This window comes from Impatiens glandulifera, chromosome 5 (assembly GCF_907164915.1).
Source record: "Impatiens glandulifera chromosome 5, dImpGla2.1, whole genome shotgun sequence".
NCBI classification, from domain to species: Eukaryota; Viridiplantae; Streptophyta; class Magnoliopsida; order Ericales; family Balsaminaceae; genus Impatiens; species Impatiens glandulifera.
This window is the reverse complement of record NC_061866.1, coordinates 50166912-50187982: the sequence shown is the minus strand read 5'-3', so window position 1 is coordinate 50187982 and position 21071 is coordinate 50166912. Positions and strand designations below refer to the sequence as shown.

The window sequence follows — 21071 nt, the reverse complement described above, 5'->3', positions numbered from 1 at the left end:
AATATCTCATAGAAGAGAAATGATCAATTGTTCGTGAATGTCTTTGCGAGGGAAATTAAATACATATAATTTCTTATTTACTGAAACTATTATACAAAAATAGAAATATTGTATAAGAAGGCAGTACGATTAAAGATAATAAAACTGTGTTCATTTGTCCTGTTTAACACTTTATGCCGTATGGTTTATGGGTGTATAGTTTAGTTGGCAGAGCATTAAGCTTTTAACCCAGTGGCCACTTATTAAGTCCAAAGATGCATGTTGAAATCTTTATTTCAAAAATCTTAGATGATTGAATATGCCCAACTTCATCATCAATATGCCCCCAACATCATTTAATTTACACCATGACAAAGATAGTTTTGAGTTAAGCTTTTCTTTCAATTGTTATTGACCATTTCTATAAATATCTTCAATCTCATTCTCTACCACAATTTAAAAAATATTTATAAGAGCAATTACATAACTTTCTAATATATTTCATATCAAATCTATCAAACTAATAAAATTCATGTTTTAAATTAGTTATAGACTAGGTGAATATAAATTAAAAAAATTATTTGTTAATTTATTTTTAGACAGAAAAATTATCTTTTTTTAATGTCTTACACGCTTGTGGTAGAAAAAACAAGTGCACCACAAGAAAATTACTTATACAATATAAGAAGATTGAAACCTTACAAATCGATACGTGATTGTGCTTTTATTCAGTGTCTACTCCTCTAGGTTTTTATAAAATATGTAGAGGCGCTTGCGATTGTTTAGATTAGTTATCTTTTATTCCTCTATTATATTGGTCATAATAAAACTTGATGTTGTTCACAAGCTTGTAATTTGTTTTACTAATTTGAACGAAAAAATATTAATTTATAAATTATAATAAAGTTATATTCTAGAATTTCGAATAAAATAAATAGCTGACAAAAAAAAAAAGATAAATAAGTTATTGCAATGAGTTTGTTAGGAATTGAAACAAACAAGGCCGAAACACTAGATCTACGAGGCCCGAAAAATGGATCCACCCAAAGTGAACTAACTAAGCAAATCGCATGCTAACGACGTCAAGAACCATGGCGGAAGTCGTCGAGCCTCTCAGGCCGAAATCTAGGCCGATCGTCCGTATCGGGATCTTCCTCATCTCTCATAGTATCCTTCTCAGGTTCTCATCAGTTCATCCCTTTCTGACCTAGCTAGTCGATTAACTAATTTTACTAACCAATTTTGACTAAATTATTCCCTTACAGTGTCGTTTGCTTCGCCGCCGGTGTCTTGGCTCTTCTTTTGCTGCCTGTTCTTGCCAAAAAAACTTACATATCTGAGAATGCCTTAATGCCTGGTCAGTGAAACTATAAATTCATTGGAAATCACTATGAATACAGAAATGAATGTCTTTTTAGGGCTGTTGGTATTGTAATTTAAACTGTTACATTCAGATTCAGTAAATGCCTGACATGTTCAATCTAAATACCAAACAATTTTCAATCTTTCTGCAATACTGTTGTCTGCAGGTTCAGCCAGTCCCATGCTCTCCACCAAAGATGTTTTAGAGGCAAATAAATTGATAACTGATTTAACCAAGTCTAGCTCCAAGGAAACAAGGTCAGACTTGTAAGTTGATTTCTTCCTTTCTTAGGGGCAACTCATTGTTCGTATAGTCATGTCATATATGAATTTGTTATGTTCTTTAAACAGGGAAATACCAAGTATATTACGAAAACATATGGCCTATCTTGGTGCTGAAGTTAGTTATCACAAATTTCAGCCTACCTCGAATAAGTTTCATCCACTTCATTTTTTCTCTAGCCCTAATATTGGGATAGTCCAGGAGAATCAAAGTTCTGTATCCTATAACGTTAATGTTGTTGCCATTATAAGAGCACCGCAGGGCGATGGGAAAGAGGCTATTGTTATAGTGTCGCCTTATAATTCTATGAGGGTAACTAATGCAGAAGCTTTATTATTAGGAATTGCATCGTCAGTTTTTTCTCTACTTTCCCGTGTGACTTGGCTAGCCAAAGATATAATATGGGTTGCTGCTGATTCAACGCATGGTGAGTATGACTCAGTTGCTGCCTGGCTAAGAGATTATCATTCACCCAATTTTAGAGATGTTGTATCTGAGACATTTAGGCGTGCTGGGACAATGGGTGCTGCTTTGGTTATCAAGGTTTCAGATAAAAGTGTAGAAGTTGATACACTCAGTATTTATGCCGAGGCATCTAATGGACAAATGCCAAATCTTGACCTCATCAACATTGTGAACTATTTGGCTGTACACGGGCAAGGATTTCGTGTTAAAGTGGATAAGTTCTCGTCCTTGCTAAACTCCCTGTTTCTTAAAGTCATGGGTCAAATCTTTGAAACAATTGGTAAACTTGCGAAAAGTTTAAATCCCCAGTGGAAGTTTGGCATTCCTGCAACAGATTATATTGATGGCGCTGTTACACTTGCTAGCTCATTGTATAACCAGGTAATTACGGTCCACGTTTTCTTTTACTGTAAGAGAGTCTGGATAGAAGGGCTTGTATGCATTTTAGTTATCGATTGTCAGTTAGGTAGATTAGATGTTTGCGGAGGATAATTTATTCACAGGTTTTTGCATTATGCTATCAGGCATTGGGTGTTCCTACTGGTTCCCATGGTGCATTCCGCGATTATCAAATTGATGCCATTACAATGGAAATTTCGACAAAAGTTTCTTTCAGTAATAAAGCCAGGCAAAAGGAGTTTCTTCTGCGTAGTGGCAGGTGATTAGGATATTCTTAATTCCTGCTGAAACAATAGTTTGCTCACAATGTTGATACTCAAAATATGTATTTGAAATTTGGCACAAGCTGATTTTGGATTAAACTTCTATAAAATTATGCCACCTTTGACCTTAAATTTGGGCCTTGATTGATGAAGGGTTATTCGGATTTAATCCAAATAACCCTTATCCCATCATCATTAAAATCATCAACCAAATTACCTTAGTTATTTTTATTACATTTTTAATATTAAATACAAAGGATAATTTAACCCAAATAACCCACTTTTTCATCAACCAAGATTTTTCCTCTCCAGAAAATCGGTTTATTTAAAATAAGAAAACCTACATCAAACAATTCTTGATGTATTATGCATGTCATGGTACAAAGATATCTATTATTCAAATATTTTTTATCACAAAATCACCTAAAAGTTCAATCATAATCCAACTCAAACAAATCCTTTCATGTTTAGTCTTAAACTAAAGCTGCGCTTGTATGTTCACTAAAATGCAGGTTAGTGGAAGGCATTGTCCGATCAGTAAATAATCTTCTTGAGAAATTTCATCAGTCATTTTTCCTCTACCTTCTAACATCGCCTGGCAAATTTGTATCAGTTGGAGTATACATGGTAGCCTTTGGACTCATTGTAGCTCCCCTTCCAATAGTCGCCGCTTCTCTTTATATCAATGCTCATAAAGAGAGTTCTCCTTCAGGAAAAGTTAAAGACACTTCTGTTGAGACCTTTAAGTCGTGGAAATGGCTATCCGCAGTTAGAACAATGTTTGTTGTTCACCTATGGGGTGCTGTCGTCATGTTGCTTCCTTATTTCATCTGCCAACTACCCGATTATTCTCAAACTTCCAGAGTCTTAATCTGGTTTCTTCTTTCAGCCATCAGTCTTCTCGTCTTGTATTTGCTTCCGGGCTTTCATAAAACAGAGAAAGAAGATTGGGTTCTTCTGAAATCAGCTACAATTTCAGCTGCAACAATTGGACTATGTTTAATGTCTGTCATTAACTTCTCCACAGCTGAAATTGGCGCTCTATTGATCGTGCCGATGTGTTTGTTGGCTTCTCCATTGAGATTTGAGTTAAAAGCGGCCTGTAATCTGATGTTATTTTTCATTGGTTGCCCTCCAATTGCATATATGATCGTGAAAGGGCTTTACGGAGGTTTTGGAAATGTGGATGCTGCTGGTGAATTCTGGAGCTGGATGGAAACACTTTGGGTGTGGAATAGCTCTACATATATTTACATATGCATGGTTCATCTTCCTTGCTGGTTGTTATGTGCTAGGATTTTACTCCATTGATACTTTGTTTAAGTTCAATTCGGCTCTCTGGTTCTAAATTAGGGTCGTGACACGATTTTTCAAGAAAGAAGCCGAGATTATTACTTTTTTTCTTTTTTAAATTCTGAAAGCGTAGGTTGTAAAATGTAATGTATATTTGTTGCTTTGGATATCATTGAGGACATTTTGCTAATTTGAAGGTCTAAGTTCTTTTTTGAGTGTATGTTGGCAATAAGGAAGATCACAAAAAATGTAAATTCTTTCAAGGATATTTGAGTTCGGATATGCTGATAGTCACACTTCCTCTCTCGAGAAAAAGAGAAAATTGAATATTAAAATAAAATGTCATATATATAATTTATTAAAATAAAATGTTATATATATAATTTTATTTGTCTCATTTATCTAAAAAAAAATAAAAAAGGCCTTGTTTGGAATTTAGTTATAAGTAAGAAAATTGTTTTTTTTTTTTTTTTTTTTTGGCTAAAATCACTCTAATTTACTAAGTTATTTAAAATATAATTTTCTTAAAATTGTAATTAACTCTTACTCTAAATTACTAAGTTAGTTAAAATCTTAATTTGCCATCAAGAGTTTGCCAACAATAACCCGAACACAATCAATTATATGAGTTTATTTATTTTATTTTTGTAAAATTATAAATTGAAATAATTTATAAACCCGTAAAATTTTAAGATTGAAAATTTAAAATCGTTAAGTGAAACTAATTAGTATACTTTAAGATTATAAAATCTTAAGATTTTAAGGGTTAATTCAATTTATAAGACTTAAATTTTAAATGCATTAATACAGTAAAAATAATTTTGATCATCCAACAAATTTATACCAAATGAAAGAGAAAAAACACCTTAATTAGTTAATTTTAAGTTGGAATTTTTTTTAAGACAAACAATACTTATTGTCACAATGATTGTATTAATTATTAATGCTAATTGCTAAAATAGCTTCACTATTTGGTGAAAATTTATCTTATTATTATTTTACTTTGTTTCAGTTTAATTTTATTTCTTTAATATTATAATTCAATGTTTACAAGTATTCAAGAATTTGGTGTGTTCTTTAATTTAATTTAAATAGAATAATATTTAATTATCAATCACTCCATAACATTCAATTTTTCCAATTATAATTAAAATATTCATAATATATACTATTAAAAATAATTTTGTTATTTTATAAGTCCGTGTATATTATTTAAGTATGAACATTATATTTTTTTTTTATTTTTTTTTGAAATGGATTATAATTGGAGGCAATCTGTTGAACAAGTAATTAAGTTGTTAACTGTAATAACTAACTGATCTCTCAAGAAAATAAAAGATGAAGACGGCCGTTAGAAGCGGTTGAGTTCTCTCTCTTGTTCTAATTTCTTCTATTTCATGATTTTCAGTTTTCTCTCTAACAGCTATTCATAACTTCATCTTCTTCCTTGCGATCGATCGAGATTCTCTTCTCTGTTAACTAACATGGAGGAAGAAGAAGAAGGTACTTTGGCTAAACTTACAGATAACCTTCTCCAGGAAATGCTCGATAAACTGGATTCGTTAAAAACTGACGCTACTATCGCAAAGGCAGCTTTAGAAGCAATAATGGAAGAAGAAGAAGAAGATAGCAATCCAAGTATTAATTCCAGAATAGAGTCCATAACCACAGACATTCAGTTGTTGTTAGAGATGATGAGGCCAACTGAAGACGACGTTAATGGGAAATCAATCACTTCTCCGGCACCAGTAGCAGCTTACTCTCATTGTAATGGTACTAAATCTGATATCAAATCTATCAAGCGAACAAAGAATGGTTCAATTCCCGATATCTCTCAGTTGGAAATTATGAAATTCCCTAAGCTTAATGGCGCGGCGAATCCGCGGGACTGGGTGCTGGAAACGATCAAGTACTTCAAGAATTATCCAATGGAGGATTCAGATCGTGTTAATCTTGCTATGTACTGTATGGAGGGGGAAGTGTGTACATGGTTAAACGAAGATCTTGATATGTTGTTATGTGGAGAAAGACTTTCTTGGAGCGAATTAGTCGATTCAATTCTAATCAGGTTTCGTGAACCTGGACAAAATCATGTCGTAGTCGATTTCCACCAGCTTCAGCAACAGGGAAGTTTTGATGATTATCTTAACATTTGGATGGATTTGAAAGCAATTTGTTCTGTTGTTTATCCAGATTTATCTGAAAAATATTACCTCGTTTGCTTTATCGGTGGTCTAAAAGAAGAAATTAGATCCGTTCTTTGGCAATTACAGCCGACGACTCTAGAGATGGCGATTAATCTGGCGCGATTCAAAGAACAGAATTCTGTAATAACGAGTAATCAGCTTGACAACCTAGAAGCAATAATTGAGAAAGATTACTCTGAGTGGTTTCAGCACTCATCAAAGCATAAGATTGGTTTGGAAGGTAGGTAGGTAAAGAAGAAATTACAATTTTCATTGATTTGTGTAGTAGTATGAATGTCGAGATTTCTGTTGGGTGATGAATTCAAAACTGATGTTAGTAGATAGTATGAAATGATGTATGGATTCTATTATCTCTTATGAAACAATCAACTGTTCTTTTTGTACATATATTAGTATGAAATCTTGGTCATGTTTTGGGTCTTTGATGATATACCATAAAACATTTGTCAATCATTTACATAAACAATCATAAGACCTATTTACATAATTCATAGACAAAACAAAACATCTAGTATACAAAAAATCATCAAAAGATATTTGAGATGTCTATTAAGTAAAGCACTACCATTTGTGCATCTCTATTATTAATTTTTCTCATTTGATTATATTATTATAGAAACAAAGTTCAGGACCCAATAAAATAAGAGCCAAATAAATGTTTAATAATAATAATAATACAAAATGATACCAAGAGGAGTAGCCGCCTAACAGACAGGCAAAAGGTGGTCAATTTGTAAAATGAAATTGGTTGACTTTGGCCCTTCCGTCTAAGTGATGCTTACAAATATAAAAATAGAAAAAGAAAAAAGTCTGACTATAAACTACAACCAATCCAAACCAAATTGTTTTGAAGTTCACAAAAGTTCCTCTTCTGTCATATGAACCCTAACAAAAACAAATAAACAAACAAACAGAAATCCTCTGAGAAATTTTAACAATATTACCTTTTCAAATCTCCATTAAAGGTTATTCACTTCCCACGTCCCTGGTCTCGTGTACAGTAACTATCAACAACTTATTCATCTCCAATTTCTGTCGTCGGTTCATCATTTTCGGCTGCAACTTTATTTTCTTCTCCTTGAGGAGAGTTTTCTTTGGCACTCAATGACGATGATGTTGATGATGATTGGGCTGCTGCCTTTGTTGTTGTTGTTACCCATACAAATTCCAAATTGTTGCCTTGCCAGGATTTACCATTCAAAAATGCTGTCTCAGCAGAACGACGGTTCGCAAAAGATACAAGTGCAAACGAAGAAGAATTATTATCTGCACCACCTTCAATTTCTACACCGATAACTTCTCCATAAGGCAAGAAATGTTCCGTCAAGACAGCAACCTATCAGCAACAAACATATTTTTCAAAACAAGAACTAATAGAGGAATCTTGATTCCTCTGCACAAAATTCAAAATATTGTTAATGGAAACTCAAAATTTGCATCACACTCTTGTTACAAAAATTCTTTCACGCTACTACTTCATCCATTCTATTCTCTAAAAGATCGAATACATTGTTTTTGTCATTTCACTTTCTAAAATCTAATACATATGAAGGGCAGTATATGATCTAAAATTATTTAATGAGTGGAGAAACAAAATCCTTGAAACATATTTATGAATGGAGATTAACAGTGGAGGAAGAATGTGAAACCTTAAGCTAATTACTTTGTTGAATCAATCACAACCTAACATCTTACAAAATGACGAGTTGTGCTGAAAAAATAATATATTTTTCACGATCAAAGATTGTTTTGATACTCTTTCAAATGAGTCAATTCAAAACACTCCTATTGATGGAGATATAAAATAAATAAAGCCCCAACAAAATTCTTCCTAAAAGTAAACCAGTAAGAAATGGAATGTTACTAATACAAATCAATTTGGAGACAAATTGATTGGTGATTAGACTATTAAGATTGAGATGATTTTATTTAATTTGTAGTATAATTCATTTTCTTTCATGTAAATGGCAACTCTAGTATTCAATAGTGTGCTGCCTATGTCCAAAATATAATAATATAATATTTTGTCTGTGTCAATCTCTCTCACCTTTGATATTATCTTTAAAATATATATAATGTAAAACTAAAATCTGTCACGATTGGTTATACTAGAAGGTTGAGGCTTTCTACCAGACCATACATAATAGACTGAAGCAAGGAATAAAACAAGCATTCTTTCAAGTTATCAACTATGAAATGAATGAAAACAGCAAAAGGACTTGAAAACTCACATTTGCAAGCCCAGTAGGGAGAGGTGGAACAATTTTGAAGGCTGTGGGACGATTATCCAACTTGAATCTATTAATTGAAGGAGAAGGAGCTCCTGCAGGATATAATGGTCCAATTGACTGCTTTGAGCTTGAAGGTGGTGATGGTCTGGCACTTTCTGCTCCATTCTCTAAAGATTTGTTCTTATCCAGAGATGTCTCAGTTTCTGCAACATTAACTGTACCAGGATCAGCAGTATTAGAAGCCACAGATTTAGCAACATCGGCCACTGAGATAACTTTCTGTTTCTTTGAAGCTTGTCCTTCACCCTTGAGACCCTGGAGGGAACATTTTCCAAAAGTGAGATTATGGGCCTTAATTTAATAAATGAAAGAACAAGTCACTTACAAAACAAGGAAGCAAAAATAAAATATACCCAAGATGCTATGTATAGCAAGAACAACAATAAACTAAATTAATGTTAATCATAGGAAAGCAAAAATTATAAGAAAGGCAACGTCAAAAGTAGTAGAATTGTAGAGAGTGGGATATGATTTTCCAAAAGTGAGATAACATATCAAGCCATTTTGTTATTGCATCTTATGATCCGAATCATTATTAAAAAAAAATCTACATTTGTTATGTTTTCCAAAATCACACAATAAAATAGATCATTATCTAAAAATAATAGGTATACCAAATGAAGTAAGATATAACAGTACAATCTGCATCATGATCCCAGAAAACAAACTTATACCAAACAGAAAGTAAGGAAAAAAAAAACACTTTCAGCTTTAACTTTGGCGATTTTCGAATGAGATCTATTGTGGCAAAACATTAGTTTCTAAATAAGCTCGATCATGTTCATGTCATCAATCTTTGACAAGTTCAAACCATGTCATAAGTGAAATCATATGCATAACAGGCTGACATAATACCTCTTTTTACCTAGTATTCACCCATGGCCCATGGCTTCCTAATTTTCACTTATGCAATGTTTAGAATAAAAAACACCAAATAGACTCAATCATGTTCCATGTCATCAGTCTTTGACAAGTTCAAACCATGTCATTAGTGGAATCATAATATCATATGCATAACAAGCTTCCATAATACCTCTTTTACCTATTATTCATCCATGGCTTCCTAAATTTCACTTCTTATGTAATGTTTAGAATAAAAATTATCAGTTGTCTACCAATAAAGAACCTTAATCATATCCGGTCTTGTCAAACCTTGAATTATGAAGCACCAACAGCTTGAATATTAATGCAATATAAAAAAATACATATTAAGTAGAACAAAGTCAAACATATCTTACCTGTTTCTGCATCTTATCCAACTGGAGCTTGAACTCATTCCGCTTTTGCTCAAGTAATTCATGTTTCTTACGGATTTCCTCCTTCAAAATCTCTAAACTCTCCGTCTTCTTCTGTGAAGGGGGTGTTCCTTTTATACCATTATTTTTAACAAACTTGGTAGGGGTAGTCGTTGGAGGCACATTAACTGAACTGGCTGCTTTAGGGTTGATCGGTTGGAGATTATCCTTTTCTCGGTCAGGAATATTCGTGGATCCACGAGCAAGTACTGATGGTGTATAATTTGTAATTCCATCAGCAATAAAGTTATCGCGCTTAGCCCACTGTAGCTTAATAAATCTGTTACCCATTACAGCATCAGGTGCCCTAAAAGCAGCCTCAGCCTCTTCTTTCTTAGAGAATCGAACGAAAGCTTGCTCACCATTCATTGGTATATGAATATGTACGACATCTCCAAATTTTCGGAAATGTGAAAGAAGTGTTTCCCTTTTGTTATCCTTCTGCGGAATCCCATTAACACACAGAGTGTAAAGTGCCTTTTGAGATGACTGGCGTAGAGATGCATCAATTGTTTGTTTTTGACGAAAACCAACCTGGAATTGCTTGTTTTGTTCATCAATATTGTTCAAAGAAGAATCAATTCTCTCTCTCATATCTAATCCACTCTTCCAACCTATCCGTCCCTGTAGAGATGAACTTGTACTTTTAGGTCCAATAGCTATCGATTTACTCCTGTTGTGTTCTTGGTCTGAATCAGTTGGAGCAAGCCTAGATGGGTTTACTCCAAGCAGAGATGGCGACACTCCTGGACCAGCATTAGTCCACAGGGGCTGATCAGGATCATAAAAGTCAGCTCCACCACCACTAAGGGGGGCAATAGAGGCATCATTCAAGATCAATCCATCATTACCGATCCCAGGTTTGGTAGTTTTGTTATGCAGACCTTTGCTGTTCATTGTGCTTGAAGATGCAATAGAAGATGGCAAACCAGACGATGTTCCCAGTAAGTGAGAATGTGAAACTGGGAGATTGAACTGTGAAAGGCTCTGAGTGAAACAAAAATTAATAAAAATTATGATCCTTATGATGGTTATTAACACATATAACCCATATAGCATGGCAGGCCTTATCTAAAAATCAACAATCAGATACCTACTAATGCTTTTATTGAAATTAACCTCTTGAATTCCCTGAGGTAAAGTTTGGGAAACTGAAATTCCAATTAAATTTCATAAGAATTGGCATCGAATCACATTTCAATTCTTATGTTTGCAGAAATCATTGAATTGTAATTATGAAGAGATTTATTTGATTTCTCTTTTAACTGTCTATTAACATCTAACATCTAACCACATATTCATCCGTTTTAGGCTAATTAACATATAGTTGGAAGAACGGTCTTGCTTTGAATCATGCAGGATATACAAACAAATTATACACATTTCTAATTCTAATTTCAATTGATTTTTCTAAATCCTTAAACAAACAAGATAAGGACAAGTGTAGCTAAGGACAGACATCTAAAAATGACACACCTGAACATCTTCGATGACGATACGATTGATACCATGCTCCATTGGGCACATGTCTCCTCTTAAGCAAAAGCCTTGCTCCTCAAAGTCTCTACATCGTTGGACTGGAATGGCCATATTGAGAGAAGGATTTAATGGTGGTCTAAGGATGCCAAAAGGATGGTGGAGACCATCCAGACCTGGATTTGGCATTCCTGGAACCAAACCAAATGCATTCCACGAAGGATTACCCAATCCTCTCCCAGAAGAAAGACCTGGAGGAATCATTCCTTGAGGAATCATTTGAGAAGCCAAATCAATCTTGTTAAACCTAGGGTCACGTGTGTTCCATGAACTCGAATCCCTATTTCGTCCTCTACCAGTACCAAGTTCAGTAGAGAAGGCGTGATTAGTCGTCCTAAATGGGTTCTGAGCGTGTGTTGTTGAACCAGTAGGACGTCTTCTCCAGTTTTCTGTAGGCTGGGTATAATTTTTCTTTCTAAAAGGTCTTGAAAGAACATGTTCTGGTTCACCTCTTACCAAAGATTGAGATTGCATCTCCCTTCTTCGATGTTTATGGTTGCGATCATCATCATCGTCATCACTTATCTCTTTCTCGTCATGATCACTAGCACGTTTAGATGAAGAAATGGCCGCAGTACTAGGAGATGAGACTCTCAGCTCCATTGAATCGATCCTATAGCAAATAACATGGACTGCAATCTGTTTATCTGTTTTGGGTATTAAAAAAAGGAAGAACTAAACCCAGGGTCTGATTGTGTTTTAGGGTTTCGGGCAGTTTTAAGATAGAGTTGTGTGGTTGTGCTCATAAACAAACAAACAAACAAGCAAACAGGACAGAGAGCAGACCTTCTTCCGCCCTCCCTCGTTGTAGAAGTAAGTTTCTCTTTCCCTAAAAAGGATAGAAATTGGAAAGAAGGGTTATGCAGAATTAGGCGATGGAAATTGAAATTTCGAAGTCGCAGAAGCCCAAGTCGATTCCATTCCAAGTTGATGAGAAATGAGAATTGACGAGGACATGGATGGATGGATGGATATATAAAATCCTTTTACAGATTAAGATCGAAAGAGACGAATTGCACGATTATTTCCCCTTCACAAATGTGCAATTGGGCCCTTTGTATTGTTGAAGACGAGCACTAGGGGAAGAAGAAGAACAACAACAAAAAAGAAGATTTTATTTTATTTTATTTTTTTTGACAAAAGAAATATATTCTTTTAATATAAATTCTTTTTAAAATTTTGTTTTTGTTTGTATATTACAATTCATTTTCAATATAAATGTTTTAGTGTATGATGAAGAAAAACTCTAATGATGAATAACTATTTAATCCAAAATAATAAATATGAAAAGAGTAAAGAGAAAAAATGATTGAAAAATATTATTTAAAATAATCTAAAAATTGAGACATTAATTAAAAGGCATAAAATTTAGTTTATCTTATCCATAAATAAATTTCACCCACCTATAAAAATACAAAAATAATATTTTTTCATAATTATAAATACTTTTCAAAATGGGTAAAGTAAAATGTAAGTAATTTATTTTTATTTGATATAAATAATGTGATTGAATTATATAAAAAATGTAAGTAGGTGGATAAAAAAATAAGAGTTTGATAAAATTTTAGATCACCCTAAAGAAAACCAAAAATTATCATTTTTTATTATCAAATATGCTTCTTTTATAAAATTAAACACTTCACAGGCACAAAAGAGACAGAATTTTAACACATTGTGTTAAAGATAGGGAAAATAACATTTTAACCAACTAATCTAATAAAATTTTATAATAATTTTTTTTTAATGAAGTACTCAATCTGTCATCAATACTAAGTATTATTTTAGGTTAATCCTAGACACAGTAAGATTTAAGAAATTGAAACAAATTGATAGTCACATGTATAAATAAATTGAATACTATAATGTGTTTAAATATGTGACTAACCTTTTTAGTCACATTAAATAAAACAGAATAGTATCCATTAATTAAAGCAAACACAGATTATAGTATGTTTCAATTTATAAGCACTACTACATAATATGGCAGGTAAAACCAAAATGCCAAAATAATAATAAAGTAAAAAAAAAAACCAACATCTTACATGTTCAAAAATAATCCTTGTTAAATTAATCCTTGTAACAACACCATACATATACTAGTACTACTAATATTCTCAATAATTTCCATTACCGACTTGAATTTTCCGATCATCAACTCCATCGTCATGAATCATACCTTCCTCTTCTTCCTCCCCATAATAAGCAGCGGTAACAGCAGCACCACGACCACCACCAACCGCAGGAGAAGTTGCCTTCAATGGTTTCTTAACTCTTTCAGCTTCCAACTCTCTCATGGGATCACTTCTATAAGAAGGGCTTCTGTTTTCTGTAAAACGGGATGGTGGAAGGTAATGTTCATCTTTCACCCGTTTTAGGGGTGGGGACCGCTCACGGGCTGTTAGCCCACCCTTGTCAATGCTACGACCCCACCCTGACCCTCCTACTCTGTTAGGGCTTCTGCTGCGACTCCTACTCCTTCCACGTATGCCAAGACTGGATGGAGCGTTTCCATTATCATAACTGCGGCCATTCCTAATAGTTGATTATGAGAGAAGAGGGCAGCAACTATTAATATTTTCCACATTAAGAGATAATTATTGATAGAGATTAAATAATTACAAACAGATTCATTTCTGTCACAGAACTCAAACCACTTCTTTTCTTTTTTATGTCCCTTGATGAGTTAACTGTACAAGGTTAGGTCAATTTATAGTAACAAGGGAAAAATGTAAGAATGTAAATCAGGGTAATGTCTAACTTTATTTTAAAAGCTATAGATGACTTAACTTAGTATTATAGTAGTTTATTATAGGGGCGTCCAAAAGACAACATTAATAATCCCTCAAAACTATAAGGGTGAAATAGTTTTTAAATCACTTTCCACATAAGTTCACAATGTGATCAAATCAACTTAAATATTTTTATTTAGTTTATTCAGCATTTATTTTTCAAATACTTAGCTGATTTGGCACTTAAAATTTAGCATTAGCATTCAACATTAAAATTTTTGTCCAATCAGACTCATCGTACCTCTCCCTAACTGGTTATCATTTAGCCCAAATAAAATTCTAAACATTTCACAAATGAATGCAGGTTTAGATGAAAACAATAAAGCAAAGGTAACTTACCAATCTCGCGAATCACGGCCAACACCTCGATCTTGGACTGGTGGCCCCCACCTACCACCGCCCCTTCCGTTGTTGTTGTCTCTATCACCGTAACCAGACCCAATCCTTCCACCACGACCAGTAGAACCAGTGCCCCACGGACGTCTGGCTCTTCCCATTCCCTTGCTACGCATGGCCATACCTTGAAGTTCAACAGGGACACGCTGATTTGAACCTTCCAAAATTTTGACAAGATCGGAGGCATGCTTCACATCTTGCTCACAGAAAAATGTATGTGCAATTCCTGTGGCACCAGCCCTCCCAGTTCTTCCAATCCTGTGCACGTAATCTTCTATTCCTGTGGGGAAGTCATAGTTGATAACAACCCTGTACCAATATCAAACCATGATTTGTCAAATGTCTTAATCAAATTCAAGTTTCACCCGACAGAATGACAAAGATCTAAGACCTCATTTGATGTGGGATATTTGGGAATAATTATACTCATTAGTCACATCACTAAAAGTATTTAACATATATTTACTTTAAAGGTTTTTTAATCAAATAATCTACATCAAACAATGATATTTGAAAATAACCACTTGCTTATTTAAGTAACCTCATATTAAACAAAGCCCAAGATTTGTCAATATTGAGGATGATAAAGCAAATACATAGTCAAGCAGCAACTACCTAATCACTTATAGCTGAGGCAAAACACATAAAAGTAACAAAACTTTGAAGATTCCTAGGGACTATCATACATCATTCTATACTTAAAGGGTATTCCAATACAGCTTGTTGGTATTCTTTCTTTATATGGATTAAGGGAAAATTCGGTATCTGGAGACAACCTACCTGATGTCTTTGATGTCTAATCCACGAGCTGCAACATCAGTGGCAACAAGGATAGGTGATCGCCCATTACGGAACTGGTTCAATACATAGTCCCTATCAGCCTGAGATTTATCTCCATGTATAGCAGCAGCTCCAAAATTGCGGGTCAGGTCACGGGCAAGGCGATCACACATTTTTTTGGTAGAACAGAAGATAATGACTTTAGATCCTGGTTCTTGTGAACGAAGAATCTGCTCAATACGTTTGTTCTTCTCCATAGGAGATAAGATTTCAATATGCTGCAAGCAACAAACACAAGTTACTTTCCCAACTATAGAGGGAAGAGACGAAAGAAACCCTATAATATTAAGAAAACATATAATCCACAAATAGAGTGAAAATCAAGCAGATCGATAAGGCCTACATACCTGAGTAATGGCCTTGTTTGCAACTAACTCATCAACATTTCCAATGTTGACTTGGACAGGATTAACAAGTAGATCTGCAGCAATTTTGCGAACCTCCTTGGGCCATGTTGCTGTATACATTAGGGTTTGACGACGTGAAGGCAGTTCGTTCACAATCTTCCTTATCTGTGGTTCAAAACCCATGTCCAGCATGCGATCTGCCTCATCTAGCACCAAATAGGAGACTTGACGGAGGCTCACTCGTCTCATCTCCAGAATATCATTCAAACGCCCAGGTGTAGCCACAACAATATCTGCACCCCTGTCGAGGTCTCTCAATTGGGGACCTTTAGGTGCTCCTCCATATAGACACTTCAAATAGAGAATAAACAGACAGATACCAACATCAGCACCAAAATGTCAGTTATGCAAGAAAGTAATATTAATAGGGTTACAAGGGTTTTAATAACAAGTTAGAAGTCAACTTACAGAAAATGGATTAAAAACAATGACAATGTGAAATAGGGATGATTGACACTAAACAGATAAAATGTGGAAACTAACTTCGTAGACATGACAAATAATAATAATTAAAAGTGACTACTGACTAGCATTCACTTCAAAGGTTATGACAGTAAAATAGTAAATAAGGACAGACATTACGAGGGAACATCAATCACAATATACCAAACATTACAGAAGCTAATAAAAAAATATAAATGATGCCTCGAAAGTCCAAACTGTGTGTGCAGGCTCAAAGCATCTGAGCTTAAGAGTCATCTCAAAGAACACTCACAATAATACTTTATTAAATTCATACCGTGCAAGATATCCTGGATGATTTGCCAAATTTAACAGCTTCAGCCTGTATCTGGGTAGCCAACTCCCTTGTAGGTGACAACACCAGCACAGTCGGACCAAGCTGTGGATTGCTACGGCTGCGTTTGATGTGAATAAAACCTGGAATCAAGTAACCTAAAGTTTTCCCTGAACCTGTCTTGGCAATGGCTACAATATCGCGGGCTTGGAGAGCAACCGGCCAAGATTGTGCTTGTATTGGAGTAGGGGCACTGAAACCAGCAAGCTGTACCTGGAAAAGTAAAAATCACCAACCCCCATAAGCAGAGGTACTGGCTGCGAGATTTCTGAATGGTTTCATTTCGACTCATTTAGTGGCCATTCCAGGAAGAAGCAGGAACCCCCCACATACAGGCTAACAATACTTGTTTGTGCAAGCCAAAGCAGGAGTAGCCTCTTCTTCTGTTCTGACCAGGTGGACAGACTGAATCATCACCAACAGCAGTTCCCACCACAGAGTTGAGTGATTTTGAAAGCCTTCTCAAATCAGTCCACCAAATTCGGGAGCTCCAATTATATACGAGCCCCAAAAAATGACGCGCAACGTACGACATTTTGCTCCTCCTTGGAGCAAATATCGCACCTACGACAAGTACAGATGGAAACTAATGAATATGAGCCCTGAAGCTTGAGTTTGCATCTTTAGCAATCAAACTTCAACCAAAAAGACTGCAAATTCATATTAAAAGGATCCACCAAGTGCATGCAAAATAAAGAAAGGAAAAAAAAATCAATACCTCCCTCAGCATCTCAGATGGAATTCCAGAAGCTTCAAATGATGTTATGGGCGGTGGAACATCATCTCCCTGATTAAAAGGAAAGGGCAGTACAGATTCAAATAAAAAATTAACATGTGTGTTGGCTTATTGTGAAAGAAAATCGGCAAACTGGAGCAATGCATATAATATAGCTCGGATTAACCTTAGATTATCAGTTAAATAGCAGCAGCTAAAAGAGAATCTGCCACTACACCAATTAAATGAGCAAACAATTTTTCTTCCAAAGCTGTTTCAACTGATCATGTTTGCTTCATGTGCATATGTATTCAGGTACCAAGTTAGGTCAAAAGGATCTGTCTTGATTTAATAATGGATACTCCAGCAAAGACTTTGGATAGGCAAACCAAATTTATCTTACAACACCAAGAGTCCATACAAAGCTCTTTAGCTAACTATAATTGGTGTATTCCCAATATGGTTTAGTATCAGTTCCTCATGAATGCTATGTGGCAAGCAGCCAATTTCCAACCTATAAAAGGTTAGCTAAAGAGCTTTGTATGGACTCATGGTGTTGTAAGATAAATTTAGACACAATTCCATTCATTCGCCAAAGTTATGTTTGCTTAGAATAAAAAGTACATTGCATGTTTTCAAGTAACCCATATCAAATCCTTGTTAAATAAATATCAGTGTTCAAAATGGTGGCCGAGGCGGCCACCTCGCCTTTAAAGGAGGCGGTGATGTAGTGAAGCAGGCTTTTTCCTATTTTTCATGTGAAATGCCATTTTGTTTAATGGGCCTAAGAAGCCCTTTTTTAAGAACTCAGAAGGTAAAGTCGCATGAATGAAGTACGATCTACTATGACCCGAAATTTAAAACAGAAGCCTGCTTCTAATGTAGACTTTTGGTCTAGGTAAAAGTAATGATATTACCTTTTTCGTATTAATATGGTGATGAATCTATATTGTTAATTGGATAATATTTATTTGTACATTTATTGTAATTACATGCATGATTATATATATTTATATATAAAAATAGAGGGAAAATTCAACAGCCTAGACGGCCGACGCCGAAAACAGTCACTGACCGCCCCGCCACCTCCATTTAGAACACTGATAAATATTAATGCTTACCATGACAGTAATCTCATGTCGACGACAATAATCAGCAGATGAAGCATTTCCAGAGCTCAAAGATCCATGACCTTTGGAAGATGGTTCTCCATATCCAGCACTAGGTAGTCCATTTGCAACAGTGTGAGAATTCTCTAACACTCTAGAATTCTATTACAAAACAAGGGGGTTTGGTCAGAAACACAAGAAGGAGAACATATATTGTGACAAGGTAAAATCATAAGTACAAATTCAAAATTCTGTTAAATCCCATTATAAACACATTTGGGCTTCCCAGATTAGGCATGAACAATTATGAGAGGAAGAAAAGTTGTTATGATTATCCCTATGTGCATATTAGTAATGAGTCTAATGACCAAATGATATTTCAGAATGTTTTCTTTGGGGTACTATCACATGATCTGAATCTATGTATGCATGTGTGAAATCTCAAACTGGACTTTAATATGAACTAGTGCATGGGTTTTCTTTTCTCCTTACAAAACAATGAGCCTATTTGGAAGTAACAATTAAGGCTACAACAGCTGCTGCAACTAAGCTTAGATATTGATACACATAAGAGAGAGCTCCATTTCAAATCAGTGTTAAATCACAGCAACAAATATGGTGCATGAAGTGACCTTTAAACAGGTCTGATGGATACATTAATCCCCTTCATGATAACAAGATACTAAAAGAGAGAGATTTCCCCATCGTGAGAAAAAAGTAAGGACTACCTGAACACTCCGTGTGACAGAAACATGCTTTGAATTTCCATCCCCTCTGCTAAATTTGTCGCCATTATCATAATTATTGCCATTGAGTTGCCCATCTGAAGATTTTTGGACTTGAACAGAAGAGCTTATAGGTGCAGATGTCTTATGTGGCTGACCAGACACTAATTGTGAAGATGCACCAGGTCTCTCATACTGTGTGATATTGGTCTCTGGATTCCAATAGTAAAGATATCCAGTTTTCCCATCAACTAATCCTCTCCAAGGCTTGGGCAAAGTGGGGTCTTCAGGAGCATATCGTATACCACCTAACACAGTCTCTGTAGTAGCCATAGCTTCACAGATTTCTGATGCAGCAGGAAAGGAACAGTCATAAAAAAAAGTAATTGAGGACAAATAAAATATGAACAAACAAAACCAGTTAGCAAGTGCATAAAAAATGCATAATTATTCAATTCCATAACTCAAAAACTACCATGATTAATTCAAATGAAAAGCTAAATTAATGAGGTCAAAGAATCCAATAATTTTTTTCTCAACCCAAACAAACAGTATCTGTAACTGTTCTCCCAGATAGAACATAAAACCTTATACAATAATAGATCTATAATGTTCATGTAAATGTATAAATCTATAGCTTGAACCGACGAGCTCAATTTAACAAAGTTAAAGAGAAAGAATATCAACTCATTGATTGAGTAAATAAACTCTTCTAGGTTCAGGTAACCAACCGGTAGAGCAAATTGAGATTCAACAAAAACAATTAAGACACGACTCAAGGGCCTATGGACCAAATAAGAGCTAGGAATTGATGTTCATCTTCATTTTACAAGACTAACTATGAACCGACAGTTGACTTGTAAAAACCTTGGATTAGAATGTTTCAAAAAGTAAACCTAGCAATAGCGTTAGAACATCATCAAAAAACATACCTGATGACTCCTGCAAGATCTTGATAAGAAAATGAATGTCACTTGTGGAGAAGAATGATAATGAAATGGATTAATCGTTCAAATGGGCTAGACGCCGAGAAGAAGAAGAAGAATCGGGAGAAAATTAGGGCTTGAGATTTTATTTCCGTAAAACTTCTTCTCTTCTTACAAGACGTAAAGAAGGAATATATTTATAGCAAAAAAAAAGGAAGAAGATATTTTTAACCTTTGGTTTTTCTAAATTGGTCCGTATAATATTCTATAATTTACAAATAAGTCTTCATACTAATTTTATATATCTTAACTAATCGCATTTTACATCCTCCTGAATATGAAATACCTCAAATTCATATTCTTCCCTTTATAGGCATTTAAAAAAATGTAAATTTAATATTAATTTAATAAGATAATATTTTAATTATTATATAATATATTCTTTAAATTTATATTGTAAATAAAATTGTATTATAATAAAGTTTGAAAAGTTATACTAAATAGTTGAAATGATAAATCAACCTAATTTTGGCAATACAAATTTATTGAATTCATGTGACAGAAATTATTATTAATACGTTAGTTGTGTTTTTTTATATGTGAATGATGAAAGGCAGAAAGAGAAATAACAAAATTAAGTTCTTTTACACGGTATGAACTCTTGAATTAGAACATATAATGAAAGTCAATCTCGAAATAACTTTTCTAAATCGATTTAGAGACCTCAATCTCATAGGTGGACAGCTCACTCAATAAGGTTTCTGCCTTGCGGAGATTTGCTTGTCTTGTGGCCTTAACTGACTAGAGGAAAAAAAAGAAGAAGAAATAGGACAAGTTTACCGCTTCGTGAGGAACGTGAAAACACCCGATCTCATTCCGACCTCGATATGTGAAATCGTCTTGCGCCATATGTACTGAGATTATTCGAGAGACATGGAAAACGAAATAATTAAAATTTTACAGCAAATCCGATCTGACAGTTGTTCTCCACTAAC

General features: G+C 34.5%; 3 protein-coding genes across 3 annotated transcripts; 1 reads left to right on the top strand and 2 right to left on the bottom strand.

The window, feature by feature from the left end:
• The first annotated feature begins 984 nt into the window (after nt 1-984).
• Nucleotides 985-4264, top strand: LOC124937749 (glycosylphosphatidylinositol anchor attachment 1 protein-like). The gene is made up of 6 exons (XM_047478066.1): nt 985-1159; nt 1245-1336; nt 1509-1599; nt 1693-2470; nt 2614-2747; nt 3264-4264. Exons 1-6 carry the CDS (start codon nt 1050-1052, stop codon nt 4060-4062), a joined length of 2004 nt encoding a protein of 667 aa, XP_047334022.1. The 5' UTR covers nt 985-1049; the 3' UTR covers nt 4063-4264.
• A 2710-nt stretch (nt 4265-6974) lies between these two features.
• On the bottom strand, nt 6975-12436 carry LOC124937778 (zinc finger CCCH domain-containing protein 41). The gene is made up of 4 exons (XM_047478097.1): nt 11314-12436; nt 9781-10824; nt 8483-8797; nt 6975-7587 (listed from the first exon to the last, which is right to left on the bottom strand). The coding sequence occupies exons 1-4, from the start codon at nt 11974-11976 to the stop codon at nt 7267-7269; spliced, it is 2343 nt and encodes a 780-aa protein (XP_047334053.1). The 5' UTR covers nt 11977-12436; the 3' UTR covers nt 6975-7266.
• An 835-nt stretch (nt 12437-13271) lies between these two features.
• LOC124937957 (ATP-dependent RNA helicase-like protein DB10) lies at nt 13272-20238 on the bottom strand. Its single transcript, XM_047478296.1, has 9 exons — nt 20083-20238; nt 19154-19497; nt 18438-18587; nt 17320-17388; nt 16545-16814; nt 15746-16096; nt 15339-15616; nt 14502-14867; nt 13272-13905 (listed from the first exon to the last, which is right to left on the bottom strand). Exons 2-9 carry the CDS (start codon nt 19481-19483, stop codon nt 13488-13490), a joined length of 2232 nt encoding a protein of 743 aa, XP_047334252.1. The 5' UTR covers nt 19484-19497; nt 20083-20238; the 3' UTR covers nt 13272-13487.
• Between the last annotated feature and the right edge of the window lie 833 nt (nt 20239-21071).